Source organism: Eucyclogobius newberryi, unplaced genomic scaffold, assembly GCF_026437365.1.
Source record: "Eucyclogobius newberryi isolate DKJ021-1_F unplaced genomic scaffold, fEucNew1.0.hap1 SCAF_2, whole genome shotgun sequence".
Lineage (NCBI taxonomy): Eukaryota > Metazoa > Chordata > Actinopteri > Gobiiformes > Gobiidae > Eucyclogobius > Eucyclogobius newberryi.
Window position 1 is genome coordinate 41,703,635 of NW_027315834.1, and position 17,961 is coordinate 41,721,595.

The following is a 17,961-nucleotide window of genomic DNA, read 5'->3' on the forward strand; positions in this document are numbered from 1 at the left end:
CTGCAAAAACACAAAATACTATGCTGAAGAAATGGTTTATTTCCATGATAAATATTAACATGGATATTACTTTAACAAATTATCAAAAAAGTGCATTGCACATAAACATTGGCATTGTACCATACAGAAGACAATGAGGAGTTTCCACCAGAAACAGTCTTCTTTTTTATTCATTCAGTTTGATGATCTGCTTGAAAACAACCAGTGATTAACAAATGCATCAATGGGGAAGTTGTGGATGGTCTATGATGAAAGATAATTGAAGGCATTACACTTTAACTTGTATTGAAAGCAAAGCAATTTGAAAGTTTTGGATCAAACTTTCTACATAAAAGACTTAAGCTGAAAGTCTTCCTATTGACAGCTGAAAACTAACCAGTCCTAAAAATAAGACAGCTCCTATTCCAGGAAATTTGAGGTTTCTCAGTGTACCACAGAGGCAGAACAATATCAAACAGATAGGAGTAGTCATAGATAGGATATTATAAATGGAAGTCCACCAGTTCTTTATGTTTGCATACATAATATGCCATACATTTCAGAGAGGTTAATGATTTTTTACTGGGGAGTAAATATGTTTTGTATGTACAGAAAGCCAGACCATCAACAAAGATTTTAAGCCTTCAATCAATATGATGGAGCTAAGGCTGAGTTTAAGGCACTTAAATACACAACCAAAAATACAAAGTGTTGGAGAAATAAAGAGATTCCATGCACCATTTATCCAGTAAACAATGGGCTGGATGTGCTTTTGATAATATGGCTGAAATGTAGTAACAAATGCAAAATAACAATATAAATGTATGATGGAGCAAGCCTGCTGCTCCATAAGCATGGGTCAAATGCAAAATTGTCAAAAATAATGGTTAATCACAAAAAGCTTATAATAAATAAAAATAAAACAATAATCCCCTTTGGTTTCAGCACACCCAGCATGCAAAAACAGGAACACAAATTCAAGTAAACGTCACATTGTGGCACAGCAACTTAGGATCTGTGGCAGGCAGCATTTAAACTGAAATGCACGATTCATACTTCAAGTACATGAACAAAACAAGTTATTACTTGATTCTGGTAGTTTGAAATGTAAGCACAGTTAAAGACACCAGCCAGTATTGTTTATGCCATGGTCAAGAATGTCAGGAGATGTGCTAAAGCATTTTAGTCATTTGTGTGCATGTTTCTGTGTCACTATTTTAAGGTAGTATTAGCTGTAATCAAATCTTTAGTTGATAAAGCGTGAATGTCTCTCTTTATAGGAGACCTCTCATTATTGTTTGTGCCAAAAAAATAAAAAAAACAAAATTGGATTTCAAGTTCACTTAAATGTGTGCGAGTGTGCACAAAACGTTTGCGTAACACTTCTCAACATGCTCAGTCAAGTGCTTAAAGGACATGATCACATCAGTAATAAAAGGGACTCACTGGGGCAAACACACAAGATGATGGTGGTCAGATACAAGGCCCACGAACAATGACATGCTTTTTACACATATAATGTCACATTAAATGCCCTGGTAAAATGTCAAATCTACAAGAACAAAAACTGCTGTGAATCAGTGATGATTCAATTGCTATGCAGGTGATTCCAAGTGGCCAACACTGATTGAGGGTGCTTTTAAATACCATTGATGAGATAATCCAAACAGTGTACCCACATCACTATGTTGCTTCTGTTTTGCCCTCTTTGCAACACCAGCAAAGTGCTTGCTGTAAGTCAGACAGCCATCTTCAATAACATTAGATGACCATAACCTCAACGGCTTCTGCTTTTGATGAAATCTGTCTGTTGTCAGTATGAGCTACCGTCATTGGGCTTTGGAAAGCTAACCAAAGGATAATAATCATACACAGTTTTGTAAGAGGAAAAGTCTTCTGTCAGTGGTTTCTAGAAGCAGGTACACGAGCCAGTGCTGAATCATCTGATCCCAATGTGTTTGTGAGCCTTTCTGTAGATGCAGCCTGCTGCAGCTGATGCCAGAGGAGCTGGACAGCTGCATAAGCCAGCATTGATCAGGCCAGAGCTTTGGCTTCTGATCATTGTAGAGGCACAGCTAAGCCTCACAAGCTTCATCTTTTCCAGATCACATTTATTAAGGCAGAGGCCTCACTGAAAGCTGGCCTTCCATAGCCAAACTGGGCAGCTTCTCAAGCTGCTCTGCCCTCTGCTGCATAAGTTCAAGTCCAAATCCGATCCCCACTCCTGGTATCTGCAGCTGGAGAGGCACTGCACTCTCACAATGAGGGGTTAAACCTGGGGTGAGATCTATGGCATCTGTTTGAGCATGAACATGTCCTTGCACCTCCTCAGTCATGCTGTCGGTCTCCTCACAACTCATGGGGGAGGCTAGCTTGGGCCGGTGTGCAAGTGGGACTCCTGTGGTGCAGGTGGGACAGAAATGACTGCAGGGCTGGACCAGGTTTGGAGTGACAACTCCAGTGGCCATGGATGACAACACTGGATTAGATTTGAAGACGGTTCCAGGCGGGTTGATATATATTGAAGGAACATTACAATGGCGTGATGGGTTTAGACGATGCGACCTGCTCCCTGATGGACGGTCACAGCGCCGCCCCTGGGGAAGTCGCAGACAGTCTTTACAGGACTGATATGAGGGCTTTACCTTCAAAGGGTTGCTAGTGCTTCCACTATCCTATATTGGGACAGAAAAAGATCAGATGTTTTACAATAAAAAACAAGAAACACCTCACTAGACATTACAGACGTGTCACTTACATCAAAAGCTGCAGGACAGCTGCGCTTGGCTGCTAGTCGATTGCTGTTGTTAGTGTTGAGGTTGGCAAAGCCTAGACGGCCATCTTCCTGCCTGTCGTCGTCTCCTCTCTTTCCATCAGAGTTTCCAGGGGTTTGAGCCAGAGCAGCCATTTCCGCTTCCTCCTTCTTAGCTTCCTCTTCGTCCTCTTCTTCCAAAGTGCTGAACTCCAATCTCAGTCTCATGTCCTCCAAAGGGTCCAGACGTCCACATGTCTGAGCGGCTGTGCCTTCCCCGGGCAGTGCTAAATGGGCCATAGGGAAACCATCGTCCTCCAACAGGGCATCCCTTTCTACATCTTCAATCTCTATGAAAACCCGCTCCATCCCAAGCAGAGGGGGGCCTCGCACTGGAGTGGAGGGCTCACTGTCTAGTGCAGAATCTGACAAACGTCTGAAATAATAATTATAGTTCAGTGAGTCCAGGGGCTCCATTTCCAGACCCATTCTGCAGGGGGATGCCCCACAGCCCCCCCAGGCCTCTTCATCTCTCAGCCCAGGCGTTTCCTCTCCTCCAGTGGTGTGACCCGACGCCTGCAGATCATCAGAGCTCTCCTCATCAGTTTCAGGCCTCCAAAGTTTGTTGTGGCGCTGTTTACTATAAAATAGGGGCATCAAATCAAACTTATCAACAAATCAAATTTATAAAGCAGGCTAACTTTCATGCATTGAGAAAGTATACAATCACTTTAAACTGTTCTCCATTTGAAGTTAGATTTGAAACAAAATAATTGAATCAATGCTACGTTGCTAACCTTGCATCCAAGATTCCCTCATACTCAGCAAGTTGCTTCATGAAAGCAGCATTTGGCTGAGCTATGCTGCGTTTTTGCTTCACATGGTTGTGGGCTTTCTCCAGCGACCAGCCGTACTCCTTCATGGCGTAGGCAATAACAGTGGAAGCAGAGCGGCTCACCCCCATCTTACAGTGCACCAGGCACTTGGAATTGTTTTTCCTGTTGGACAGTCAAACACATTTACAATGGTGACCAATGCATCCATTTATTAAACTCTGTAATATTTTATATCAGTCTGCTGGCAGAACCAGCAACTCGGGGCATCAAAAGATTTGTCAATGCTACATTGACAGTTTGTGCATTGAAGGTACGCTAAACTCTACTGAATAATAGAGTAGTGCATGTTGATAGTGGCAGTGCATTAGTGACTTTCTACCTCACGTCTTGATATCCTTAATGTTTTTCTATATAAATTGTGGCAGCATCTTACTTGGCTTTGACAATGAAGTTGTAGGTGTCATTCCAGTGGGCCAGAAGGTCTGTGGCCTCCTCGTCATATACTCGCACATTGTGATAAGAGAACAGTCCAGGGAAGAAGTTGTCTATCTCTCTTGTAATGTTCAGAATGTAACCCACTCTGCAACAAAAGACAACGTGCAAAGTCGCACACTTGCTAAAAATCAAATGGTTATAAATCTATACGTGTTCTCTATTTATAAATAACACAAACCTTAGCTTTTACAATTCAGAGGTGTAATAAAACAACCATGCATAGAATAGAAATGGCATGTTTGACTGTAATTAATAAACTCACCCGCAGTCTCTTAGCTCCTCCAGATTAGAAGCATTCCATTCAGAGCCCTTGAATAAATAGACAGAAATGAGAGCATCATTTTCTTTGTGTAGCATTTACAATCAGATTAAATGCACTAAGTAAGTGTTATGTTTACCAAATACACATGTTCAAAGATGAGAGTGGCTTTGTCCATCTGCCCCAAAATTAAAAGCATCTCATTGTCCATAAACTCCTTGTAATCTTGGAGGTTGCAGCTCATATGTTGCTCCAGCTCATTTCGAATCTGCACAAATAATCAGCATTATGTTTGCATTATCACATATAGTATGAATTGTGTTCTTTTCAGTTTCTGCAAACCTCCTTTGACGTGATGTTCTCCAGATCTTGAAACATCATGACGTTACGAAGTTTGGCTTTGATCAGACACTCTGTCCTCTCTCTCTCTGTTGGTCTGTCAAAAACAAAAAAAACAGAAAAATTGTGAGTTACATCTGCCAAGATAAGACAATAAAGTTCTCTATGTCAGTGTGTTTCTGCATTTTGGTCAATACCAGAGACAAGTAAAATATAATAACTAATAAGTGATAATTATGAAATACTGTGTTTCATATGATTTTCACCTTTCTACAAACGTGGCAGGAGAATCAGGTCGTGTGCTCTCCAGGTCTGTCATAGTGTTCCACTCATTAATACAACTTTGTTCTGAGGTGATGCTGCTCTCATAAAAGGCCATCCACGTGAGAGCAATGCCTCCTGGGAAGTAGTTGAACCGACGTGACACCTCACATGCTTTATGAATGACCTGAAGGGCCGACCTGTGGGTCACACGAGATTAACAAGGTCATTCTTCCAAGTGACCAGCAGATGGCATAGTTATGCAAAACTAAAATACATATACAGAAGCACTCAATATCCATCAACAGGGATGTATTTTGGGTAAAAAAAATTGTTTGTACTATATTAACCTGGTGTGATCTTGTATTTGTATTGTATTATGGGATCTAGGTTGGTGTTTATTTCTAGATATTTAAAAAACAAAATCAGAATTCAAGCCATTACCTCCCAAATTAAAAGTGATAATAAAAAAAGCAAACCACTGTAAATATACAAGAAGAAAACTTTCCACATCACACATAAACCCAAAATACCCTAAAGTACTGAGTCAGAAACCATTTAGACCGGATAGAGAATTTGCTTATCTTTCTCAGCCTAATCCCACAGATCAAAGATTTACTCACCACATGGCCTGCACAGACACAGGCTTGAAGACATGTGACCGCCCTGCTGTGTTGACACTAAAGCCTCTGAGAAGAGATGAGAAGAAATTAGAGGTAAATTTGAGTCTGATGAGAGTTGTTCATATATGTAAACACAGGTACACGGTTGTTTATGCCTTTGACTCCCCATGAGCCCCATGGAACATTCCCCCAACTCAAAGCCACACACAATGTTAACAGGTCAGCAAGAAACAGAAATGCATGTTATTCTCTGACACTAGAGGGCACCCAAAACCACATAACGGAGTGAATTTGAATAAATTGTAAAACAAAGAGTACAACAAAATGCTTTCTGTTGCAATCTCTACTGCTACAACCCGTTTCTCACTGGGCTCCAAGGACCAAAAGAAAGATACATTATTAAGCAGATATTGAAGGGAGGTTGGACAAACATTGCCTTAACGAAACCTTTTGATTAAAAACATACATACATGTATGTTTGTATTTATCGTCTGAAAATTAAATAGATTCAAATTAGTTTTATTATTATTTTTGGGAATCAGTGTTAACCCTGTGACTAGCAGGCCCCTGTCCAGCTCGCCGCAACAAAGTGACAGTGATAGGCTCCACTCAAAACCCCTAGTGAGAACAAGCAGTACAAGATGAATTAATCAGGCAAATACTCAAAGTTGACATTGTTTAAATCATATTCGGCGCACAGCTGAACTAATGACAAAAAAGCCAGTCTGCAAAGGCTTACAATGACTCTTGGGGAGGCCCACGATGGACTAGTGCGACTGAGATGTTTGTCACTGCATTGTACAAACTGCACCAAGAACACCTATATACAACTTTATTTGTATGCTGAATAATTCCGATAATGAAATCCTATTGTCACTCACAAATATAAGATGTAGCGCAATATTTCAAGGTGTGGAAACACGAGTAAAGCAATCTTTAAAAAAAACAACATTTTATATTTTCAAATAGACCTTGAGTCCAGAGAAAAGGTTGAAAGCCACACTTACCCATCTCCATCTAAGTGGATGTTTGTGTCACTCCACATTGGCAACACCATCCCAATCGAACACGTTTTACTGCAGACAAATAATGTATTTATGGATAAAGAATTACGCCATGAAAGTAAAGGTGAGCTCATACCTGTCTTTATCTGCAAAATCCATTCCCAGGACAATATTTTCCTCAGTGTCTTGATGACCATTGGTATAGATCACGACCATGTAACGCACCCTTTCTGACCATCCGCTTTCCAAACGTACAGCCTGGGAGAGTTGAGATCCTTTAATCTTCTGTTAAAAGTCAGTTTTGAAGAGATATTGCATTTCCACTTACCAACTTGATGCGGTCTTCGGCACGGAGGATCTTAAACATGACCTGAAGGTGTTGAGGTAGATCCCCTAGATCAAATACAATCGTTATAACTCTAACTTTTCACAATGAGACGGAATAAGTACTTCCAACTAAACAGATAAAACCCTTCAGACTGTCTTTTTCTTGAGCACACTTGTTTAAAAAGGCAACAGAAACATGTAGTGTGAGGATTTACCTGCATGTTTATGTTGGGTGGAGGTATTTGGCTCCTGTGCAACGCCGCCTTGTTGAAGGAAAAGAGCAGCTCCTTTGACCATGAAGAAACTCTCACTGAGGCTGAAAAGATAAACAAAGAATTAAAGCATTAAGACTGTTACAAATCATTTTGGCCGGCTCCAAAAATGTTTAAACTGAGGATTCGTCCATTGCTCTAAATATTTATATTTCTTGCTGCTTTTTAGAGAGAGAAAAAACGCATCAAGAATATAAAAGATAATTCCAAATATTTAAAGATTTATTTAATGTATTATTTTTGGAATGAATGAAAACTGTGTGAATAAAAGCAAAGAACTGACAGCTGCTACAGACCGTAGTAGTAGTAGTAGTAGTAGTTGTCGTAGTCTGCGTCGTAGTAGTAGTAGTAATAGTAGTTGTCATTTTACAGATTAACAAGAATGTACAAAACCGCATAAGAGTAAAATATAACATGAAACAGGAAAGGATGTAGCTACACAATCTCCGTAGCATATTCTCAAGTAATGATTTGAGCAAGTTGCATTTTAACATTAAAATACTTACTGTGAGTTAAGTACTAAATACTAATGTAGAACAGCACACAATTAGTGCCTTTGGGATTTGCAATTAGTGCCTTCCCAAATCCCAAACCAGATTTATTGTGTTAGATAACTGTTACTTGGCATTATAAAATTGCTTATTTAGCCTGTGGGTGCACTCTTGAAGCTAAAGGCGCAATATAACGTACGGGAAAACATGTCATGAATGCAGCAGGTTCTTTGAATTAAAACATTACCTATAATGTCTTCTTCAGTGATCATACCCCTCTTCCTCACAGCACTAACTTCCACAGCCGACTCAAGCTTAACAATAGCATCATTCAAACAAATCAAAGTGGGAGGTGGAAAAGTCTCTGACGCACTATTAAGAATAACTAATGAGTGGAGCAAATTCTTTTGATCAGTATAAATGATTTCATGTGCAGATGACACACAGACATGTGCTGAGACAATGAGAATCATCCCCAAGTAATTTAACAAGACCTGACAATGACAAAAATGTACAATAAAGTGTCTGAGTGGCAGTACCTCAGTTAGAATTCAACCTACGGTGCAAAACTCTGACGTTTTACTCCTGTTCCCTTCAGTAAATGCTGTTGTGTCTTTGAGCAAGACACCTCACCTCCTCCTCGTCTGTTGTACTCTGGTGAATGAATGTGTGTGACTGGCTCCTTGATGTGATCGTTTTCCATTTATTTACAGTGTTAGATAGCGAGGCTGTCAATAATAATACATACCTAATGGATACAAAAGCTAGTATTTTAAAACTAGATAAAGGTACATTATGTGAATACAAGTACAACATACGACACAATAATAAAAGATGGTAAAGGAGACAGGAGTTCACTAGAACAATTACCAAGGCATAATGTTTTTTTCCATTGTCTTCTACACCTATTAAGCCATTTCCTTAGTACAGAAACGGAGCGTGAAGTATTGTGTGAGAATGAGACACTTACCATTGATTGTTTTTCCTGTCATCATCACTCCCAAAATCCTAAAGACAAAAACAAGAGGATTAGCCATGAGACAGCACCATCTACTGGCCATGTTCACCAATGCTACTACTGTTGTCCCTTTTACAAACCCAACAAGTTCAGAAACCAATAAACAAACTATAAATCCAGCTCCATATACTTTCTTCTTGTGTGTTTTTGTGTTCGTGCTCATTACCAGAAATAATGGAGTTCTGAACAATAGCTCAATTCGACATCTTTCAAACAAAAAACAGCTTCACCCCAGATATTATGTGTAAGCCTGGGACATGAAATGAAGGAGCACATCTGATTTTAAATGCCATTTCGTGCGTGTTTTCACGGGGGGGGGGGCTCTTGAAATCCATTTGTGTTAGCTCTTGAGCACTTTGTTCTCAAGAGCTAAATCCAAATGCCCACCTCCCCCTCCCCTGCCAGGATTCTGTTTACAAATCCTCTGCCGTGACCTCACAAAACACAAACAGGCCCGACCAAAGCCACGAAACAACATCCAAACAGCCTCGTGCGTGATGTCCCCCCTGCAGTAAATCAAAGTTATCATATCCAAATCAGCTCCACCCCATCAACTGTGCGCGAGTAGACGGAGGTTTTTTTTTTTTTTTTGGCCCCAAAGCGCCACCCAAACAGACGCGCGGCTGGGCTGGGCTCACCTCCCCGGCGCTGCTGTTGGCCGTGCTGGCCGAGGATGCTGCACTGGGGGTGGGAGAGCGCTGCAGAGTCACCAGGGCCATGGTCGGTGCGCGCTGCCCGGAGGAGAGAAGGGAGGAGGGGGAGGAGGAGGAGGAGGAGGAGGAGCGCGTTTTATCTCTGGGAAGACGCGCGGCAGCCGACTCTTGTCACCGGGGAGAAAATGCCTAGTCAGAGTCCCATCCGGCGGCACCTGACATTGGGGCAGGCGCACGACGCGATCCGCGCTCCGACGCCCGCTGCAGAGGCGGTGGCGGCGGCACGCATTGGCGACGGGGAAAAATCGATGATGCTCCGGCGGTTTGTGTCGCGCATAATATGAAGTCCGGAGGTGGTTACGCCGCCCGAGCGCAGACTACACAAACAAAACAGCGCGCAGGTTGCGGCGCGGCGCAGGGACGACGCGCAGCTCGGACGGAGGCTTCCGATTGGCTGGCGCCGGTTCGCGTGCGCGCCGTCATTGGGCCAATGTTGTCAAGGTGCCTGGTCAGACTGCTCGATACAAACGGCTCAATAAACGACGCGTCTCCTTATCATAACGCGACGGTGGTGTAACGCACGACGCACCGGGCGCTTCACGTTGTAAAGATAATTGAGAATATTAAGTTCTGACGGACGGATACAATAATGTGTTTTGTTCCTACAGATCTAAACCACAAGGTAAAGCGTTTGTGCAGATATTGTGTTGTTTGTGGAGGATATGATGGTACATACTTAAAAAAAACTGCCGCCTTTAGACTTTCTACTTTATTCAGTTGTGATTGATCTTGCAGCACAACTACAAACTGAAATCAGAATGTTCAAGCGTAAGTTTTGGCTGAAAAACAAATCAAAGCAGGTTCCACTACAGTGTGTGAAAGGGAAAGTGTAAAACTCTGCACTGATGCGTTTAGAAAGTTGTGCACAATGTTTCTATCGTGTGTAATGGAATTAAAGATCAGCCGCTTTGTTTTGCAACCATCTCTGACTGCACTGTCCCGCCAAATCCTATATAACACATTAACATTAGATGCAGAGATTATGAAAATAGTCAACTTTAATAAATGAACAACTTTATGCGGAAAAAAAATAAATAGAAATGATCTCAAGCACATCATTACATTTGATTGGCATTTTGTAAAGCTTCTTATAAATATTAAATCGTCATTTTGGCACAGTATACGTATTTTGGTTGTAACAGTAAAATAATGCTGATTGAACGGATTGTATAAGTTGAGTATAAGTTGAGTTGTAACAGCTTTGTAACAGTAAAATAATGCTGATTGAACGGATTGTATAAGTTGAGTATAAGTTGAGTTGTAACAGCTTTGTAACAGTAAAATAATGCTGATTGAACGGATTGTATAAGTTGAGTTGTAAACAGCTTTAACAGCTTAAACATACAGTGGGCTCTGAAGGACGGATCAAATGCACTGTTCCACACATCTATGGCCCGTGTGTCGGGCTGCACCTGCTCAGTGCAGACGCGCGCTTGATCACAGACACAGGCTCAGTTTCCAGCTCCTGCAAAGTGTGGCCTAAACTCTCAATGGGCAGGAGCAGAGCTGCGACACCTGCCAGCACAGCACACACACAGTACACAGACAGAGTGAGGCTGACTGAACTCCTCAGCAACACCTGCAGCAAGAAAAGTGTCAAGATTGAATGTAAATATGGAGAATTCACAAACTAGTATTTGAGCTGAAATGATCATACATGTTTTTCACCATAAGAGAGAGCCATAACTACCGATGTAAAATACTGTCATTACAGATTGTACCAAGTTGTGCAAATATAATTATCAATGCCAAGTGTCAGGTAGACTAGAACTCGAAATCATTGTTATCCATTGAAACTAATTTACAATGCAGTCCAAAACATCAATATTCAATTCTATCCATACTTGTGCCACAAACGGAGTGATGAGAGCTCCCAATTTGGCAAAGCCACTGGAAGTCCCAACGGCCAAGGCCCTTATTTCTGTGGGAAACACCTGGAGAACAGACGGTGATTTAAATGCAAAGATCCAAAACCATAGCACAGCTTTTTTCTTTTTTGTTAATGATACACACTCAACATATTTATGTTTCTCCCTTTCTTCTCCAACCAATCTTTATCTCTTTAGTTTGAACTTTTCTTCAACATGCCGCCGACACATATCAGGTAAAAGAGTTTACGCTTGTATACCACTAATGAAAATTTTGTTAAATTAATTTGAAAAAGAAGACCAAATTCATTTTTCAAATATAACTTTAGTAAGTAAAGGAGTGTCTCTCCTTGGCCACAACACGAAGGCTAGACATCAAGACCATTTTTGTCTCATGAAGTTTGCCAATTTTCCCCCATTAATTTGGAAAATAAATAGTGCAATAAAAAATATCTGGTTTATGAATAAATGAATACATTTCAGGCTTAACTGAATGTTTAGGTAACACTTTAGAATAAAGGCATGGACACAAAGCATTTATACATGTTAGGTACTTATTGACAAAAATAAAGTCATAATTTAGAAATGTTTAACATTATGTACTAATCATACACAAAAAATAACTGAAATAAGTTATATTTCATATTTTATAGATAAATAATATTGACAAAAATAAGCAAATAATAAACATTAACCCTTAATACCTGTACAAATGATTTAAGGATTAATTTGTTGATGAATAAATCATTCATAAATGCGTTGCATCTATGTTTTATTCTAAAGTGAGACCAATGTTTACCTCAGGTGTGTAAAGAAACACGACTTGGTATCCTCCTGAGATTGCAGCTCTCGCAACAAAAATAAGGATTGTAAGAGATATCCTACACACACGACACAAATACAAGTTACTTCTCTTTTGCAATAAGATTAATGTCTGTTAAAGCTACAAACAGACTTACCTCCCAATGCAGGCATACATGGGCAGAATGCACAGAGTAAACATGAAAAAAGACAGGGCCATGCTCCTCTTCCTACCAAGTCGATCAATTGTAAGCATGACAATTAAAATACCTAAGGAGATAACATAATAATTACACTGGGGTAGGAGCTTTCGACACAATATTTAAATGAGGTTGTGTGATAAGAGGATTCACCGGGGAATTCAGCCAGAGTCGTCCATAAAAGATCCTTGTAGTCTTCTGTTGTTAAATATTTGCACTCCAGCCGACAGGTCCATTCAGTCTTCACTCCTTGACTTGCTAAAGAAACAAATGTATAATTTGGCTATGGTTTAACAACATTTCCACAAACAATTTCCTTTGTGCTAAAGTATGACTTACTTCCACATGCGTCTCCATCTTGGAACATTTCAGTTGTCAGCAAGACAATCCCGTAATAAGTGAATGCAAAGGCAAACCTGGACGGACACACGGACACACATATGCGCACACACACGCATGCACACACACACAGACACACGCGCACACACAGGCACACACACACACACACACACACACTGGATCATTTTGGGTCTTTAAACACATTTGACTAAATCCTGCTTCCACTTTTAAGACACTTCATATTGGTACTAACCAAATAAACCACACAGTAAGTGTGGTTCGTATATACTGACGACTGAAGAGCTCTTTGACTCTCCCACGATTGCTTTGCTGAAATAAATGAGAATTCTAATAGTAATAATAAACATGTAGCTAAATAAAATACTTCACAAATAATTATGTCTATAATAAAACTTACAGGACCCTTAGAAATAAGCCTTCCTTGAGGTAGAGACTTCTTGTTATCTTTTGCCATTTGCTCCAACGTTTTCATAGCCCTTTCATACCTTCCTGCCATGACATCAAAGCGAGGACTTTCTGGCAACCACTGGAAAGTAAGAACAACAATATTTTGACAAAAGAAAATACTTTTTATGAAACACTGTATGAGAAAAAATACTTACATGACAGAAGAGCACAAAAATAGTCATTGGAAAAACTGACAGACCAAGAAGCCATCGCCAGCCAAGCGTGGGCATGACAAACAAGGCCAAGAGAACCTCACAAACGGCACCAATTGCCCAGAACACCTGATTTACATAAAGAGTTTTGTCAGGGGCATTTTTACACAACATTACAATGAAACCATTAGCGTTTACCCCAATGAGCATGACACTGGTGCCTCTCGCTTTCATTGAAAGGAATTCCATGTTGAGCGTTACTCTAGAGATTAAAAGTCAAAGAAATCCATTTGTGTTTGTAGTTAATTAACAAAAGGGACAATGCGTATTATTAAAAACAAGAAAATGTTGTTGTGGAAAATATATTGATAATAATCCATTTCTGAGCCTTGGTGTGTTAAGAAATAAAGTATTCTTTGTTACAAGAGATATGGATAGGACAAGGCCTTCTACCAAAGACCGAGCCCCTGTCCTCGGAGTATTTTATACCTGAAGTACAACGCTTCGTACATAACAGCACAGCCATAGTAACTTTTACACTTGAAGACAGATTCAGACAAACAAAGGGTTTCCTGGGTGGAGACTGTGTGCCTGCTGAGCTTCTTTACGTTCTGTATGTTAATGTATGTCTGGTTTCTCTGGCAGAATCACATGCATTAACACAAAGATTAATTTCCTAATAAGAACATAAATATCGATACATTTCCATCACAATGCAAAAAAAAACATGCTTGCAATACAACAACATATCAGAATCAGACTACTGTATATGCTCATCACGTCAGTAAAATGACCCAGACCATTATTATTGTCGTTATTTGTTACTCACGCCTGAGGTGCTCCTCCAATACCGACCCCCACAAGTGCTCGGAGGGCTATTAACCAGCCATAGTTCGGAGCAAAAGAACTCAGCAAGCCATAGTACAGAATCCACACCATACAATAAATGACCCCCTATGAAACATTTACGTTCAGCAAGAGAACACTACATAGAGAAAACTGAAAACAACATAAAAGCCCACGTACTGTTCTTCTGCCATATCTGTCTGAGAAATGACCCCACGAAGGAGCGCCAATCCCCATCCCAGCAAACACCACCTGACAATGTGAAGATTTTTTCAGCAGTTTGCTACTAAATTCATGGCTGGGATTTGACAGACTTACTGATGTGATGAGCGCCACCTCCAAGCCCGACAGGCCCCACTCACAGTGTAGGTGCGGGCCCAAAATACTGAGGAGCATCATCTCCATTGCATCCCCGATCTGATCAGAGTGAAAGAGAGTTCATTACACCAGCATTTGACGTGGTAGATCCCTGTGCTCTGGACCGTCAGTAGTTTAAACACACCAAAAATATAATTGGACTGCACCACACCCATCAAACACAAGAACCCGAAAATGTATGAACATTTAGCCACATTTCTTACTGTACCCAAATGTAAATAATGTCTGAGAGTGAAGGAGTGAGGTTGAATGAATGAGTTTTGAATGTGTACAATGTCACTGATGTAGAATGTATAGAGTTGAATGATGTTTTAATATGTGTTGGTGTAGAAAAGCTGGGGACGGACTCTATATGTGTCGCATCAGCTTCAAAATTTGCTTTGCAACCATGTCTGACCGCATCTGTGCATTGTTATTGCTGTGACGAACAAATGCTGACACACCGACCAAATCATTGTATTGTGCGTGTATAAAACTTACCCATGACAGTCCTGCAAATAGACAGATTTTCCACTGGAATTTTCCAAAGCCTATGGCCTCAAGAGCATCGTCAATAGTAAAAGTATCTAAAGTACAGAACATACAGATCAAACGGTTATCTCACGTAGAGAACTGATTTCATAACATACTGTTTTATTGCATAATACCAGAGTCATATTTTGAGGAAATGCTCAAATGTTTTGTAATATGACACCACATTAGTATTTCCTTTTTTGTTTACGGACAGGACAGTAGTGTGAGTGAGAGGGGAGGGAATACTACTTTATTTGTATATTTTTGTTTGAAAAAGTTCAAAAAAAAATCTCAGCCATTTGAGGCAGTCTCAAACAGCAAAACAATCAGGGAGATTATTATATAATTTGGTTAAATACAGGCTCGGATATAGTCAGGTACTTGTCGTCTATAGCTAGAGACAGCCCTGGTTTTTAAATAATATAAATGAAAGGAACAGTGATTTGGGAAAGCAAACGTCTTCTAATTGGCTGAATGCAACACAATGACACATATGGCAGTGAGACTAAAGTGCCTATAATGGTATGAGACAGGTAATAATGGGACAATTAAATAAATACCATCGAGTCTGCTGGCTCCATAGAGGGTCGCTGGCTCTCTTGCAGGACGCCTTTTTGATCTGGTTTGAATCTCATTGTCAGAGCAGAAATCCTCATCAGATCGTCCCACTATGACTTCCTCAGTTCTGAAAGTAAATTACAGCAGCGTGTCAGTTATTACAGGCTGTTTCTCTGAGTTAACAAACCTAAACATACATTTGGTGGGAATCATCCCTCCATTTCTTGTACAGAACTTTGTGCTTCAACTGCTCCATGTTGAATCATATCCATCCGCATTGTCCTCGTCCAACCTGCTGGTTCACCGGCTCAGGCTCAGGTGTCTGTGTTTTCTATTTAGACCATGAGAGCCCAAGGGAGGAGTCAGGAGAGAGAAGGAGGAGTCACAAAACAGCAAAGGCGTTTAGGCTAACCCAGAGTTGTGCAGATTTGTGAGTTCAGGTCAAAAGCTATAACCAGGGGTCATCCGCGGGCACTTGGGGGCCATTTGGGCGGTTACCCCACGAGTCCGGAGGTTCACTTGCATGTGTGGGGAGCTGCGCGCTGAAGTGCCGCTTGTTGCGCCAGTTAGGGACCGTCTCTAAAATACGATTGCAAGTGTTTGTTTAAAAATGTGTTATCTTAAAAAATATCAAACATATTTATAAAAAAACAACAACAACATTGAGCATGAATCCAAGTAGCTAATCCTAGATGCCATAGTCCTTTTGGGTTAAAAAAATGAATCCTTTGTAGATTTTTAAAGAATATTTTTCTTAAAAAATCAAGGATTCTTTTCGATAGCTCACAAGTCAGCCAACCTACATAGTCAACGCTAAGTTATAATAGTAGTTTGAGTCTCTAGGTGTCATGCACACCTTTGACGTATTATTATTCTTTTTTTTAAATATGTTTTATCTTTTTTAAGATAACACATTTTTAAACAAACACCTTACGTAGTTTAGAGACGGTCCCTAACTGGGGCACGAGCCGCAAGGAGAGCCACAGTTTCGGACTATCACGCCTTTGGACTTGTGGCCACCCACAAGTCCTCTCTCAGTCGCAGGACCTGTTCTAAATTTAGAACAGGTCAGTTAGAGCTTTCTAGTTTCGCCAAACCCAAAGAGACGTCAAACCCAGAGTGACGCATCGTGTGCACAAACAGCGCTGGATCTGCGGTGCGACGCGCGGGAAAGAGACGTATTTAGATCGGCAATATTTCAATTCAAAGACAAGCAAAATGGAGACAATTAATGCTCAATCCCGTCAGAAGAGGGCTGTTTCAGAGAGCAGAGGAGGAGCTGTCAATGCAGGACAGGACCACTATCAGACCTGGACCAACCCAGAACTAAACCAGGTCTAACTCATGCAGAGGCAGAGCTAAAGTTTAAAGTGGCCGTGGCTACAGAGCCGTGGCTACAGAGCCGTGGCTACAGAGCCGTGGCTACAGAGCCGTGGCTACAGAGCCGTGGCTACAGAGCCGTGGCTACAGTCAAATAGCCCAGCAGTTTCAGGAGCCGCGGCACGAAATAGCCTAGCAGTTTCGGTCCCAGGACTCACACAGGACTGAACCAGGAAGACTAAATTTTTCTTATATTTGCTATGCACCTTTGCTTTTATTTTGACAATTGCATTACTCATTGAAGGAGTTAGGGCTGGATTGAATATAATTCAGATTTTTAAAGTGTTACATTGTTCTTATCACTCACTGGTTTAAAAATGTAAATTAAGGTTTGGTTTTAGAATTCAAAAATACACGATGAATACACATATATTGAATATTTACTGGGTTTAATTGTTGTGTAATCTTGTTACGTATGTAAGCCCTTGACCAAGTCAGTGTTAATAAATTAGCCCTTGAGGTTGGTGACCCCTGCTTTAAACAAATAACATTCATTTACGGTACCCCGAATAATTAAACTACATTAAACAGCGGCTTAAAGGCGCAATGGACGATTTTTCGGCGATTTGAGAACGCAGGCGGAAGTGCTCATGCGCACTCCCCCGTGCGGACTGATACAACACACACGTGCGTTTGTTTATTAGCGCAACGGATCACATCGCATCGCTCGTCTCCCGTAGATTTCTGTCCACTTCTGAGTCAGCTCAACTGTCTTTCTCCGTCTTCATTTTGCCCCGTACACTGAGAGAACTATATTATGATAGATCCATGCGCTTAGGCACGCGGAAACGTGGGGACGAACCGCACGCGGCTGCAGGTGAGCGATAGGTGCGTTTTATGATGTATACGTGGCAGGACAAATGATTTATCCACGCCATGAGGAAATATGAAATTTGCTGAAAAAAATCAATCGTCCATTCCACCTTTAACAGCAACTTTCCACAACATTTTAAGTTTCTAAAGATTAATGTTTGATTTGATTAACTGAAACAACACTTGATTGTTTCTCTTTTAGTTGGAATACTAACAAACATACACTACCCTCACCTATGGTCATGAGCTTTGGATAATGACCGAAAGGACAAGATC

The 17,961-nt window shown here is 40.8% G+C and overlaps 2 protein-coding genes across 2 annotated transcripts; both read right to left on the minus strand.

Moving 5' to 3' along the window:
* Nucleotides 1-19: 19 nt before the first annotated feature.
* ssh1b (slingshot protein phosphatase 1b) lies at nucleotides 20-9,401 on the minus strand. The gene is made up of 15 exons (XM_072455460.1): nucleotides 9,295-9,401; nucleotides 8,609-8,646; nucleotides 7,091-7,191; nucleotides 6,877-6,941; nucleotides 6,685-6,806; nucleotides 6,552-6,620; nucleotides 5,545-5,610; nucleotides 4,927-5,121; nucleotides 4,664-4,757; nucleotides 4,461-4,589; nucleotides 4,325-4,371; nucleotides 4,001-4,147; nucleotides 3,529-3,729; nucleotides 2,738-3,371; nucleotides 20-2,654 (listed from the first exon to the last, which is right to left on the minus strand). Exons 1-15 carry the CDS (start codon nucleotides 9,373-9,375, stop codon nucleotides 2,094-2,096), a joined length of 2,550 nt encoding a protein of 849 aa, XP_072311561.1. The 5' UTR covers nucleotides 9,376-9,401; the 3' UTR covers nucleotides 20-2,093.
* A 1,340-nt stretch (nucleotides 9,402-10,741) lies between these two features.
* Nucleotides 10,742-15,777, minus strand: LOC140367490 (synaptic vesicle 2-related protein-like). Its single transcript, XM_072453988.1, has 16 exons — nucleotides 15,690-15,777; nucleotides 15,495-15,619; nucleotides 14,902-14,987; nucleotides 14,362-14,460; nucleotides 14,224-14,295; nucleotides 14,027-14,151; nucleotides 13,396-13,459; nucleotides 13,201-13,326; nucleotides 12,996-13,124; nucleotides 12,831-12,907; nucleotides 12,578-12,654; nucleotides 12,392-12,496; nucleotides 12,197-12,308; nucleotides 12,037-12,118; nucleotides 11,214-11,303; nucleotides 10,742-10,948 (listed from the first exon to the last, which is right to left on the minus strand). The coding sequence occupies exons 1-16, from the start codon at nucleotides 15,746-15,748 to the stop codon at nucleotides 10,757-10,759; spliced, it is 1,620 nt and encodes a 539-aa protein (XP_072310089.1). The 5' UTR covers nucleotides 15,749-15,777; the 3' UTR covers nucleotides 10,742-10,756.
* Nucleotides 15,778-17,961: the final 2,184 nt, after the last annotated feature.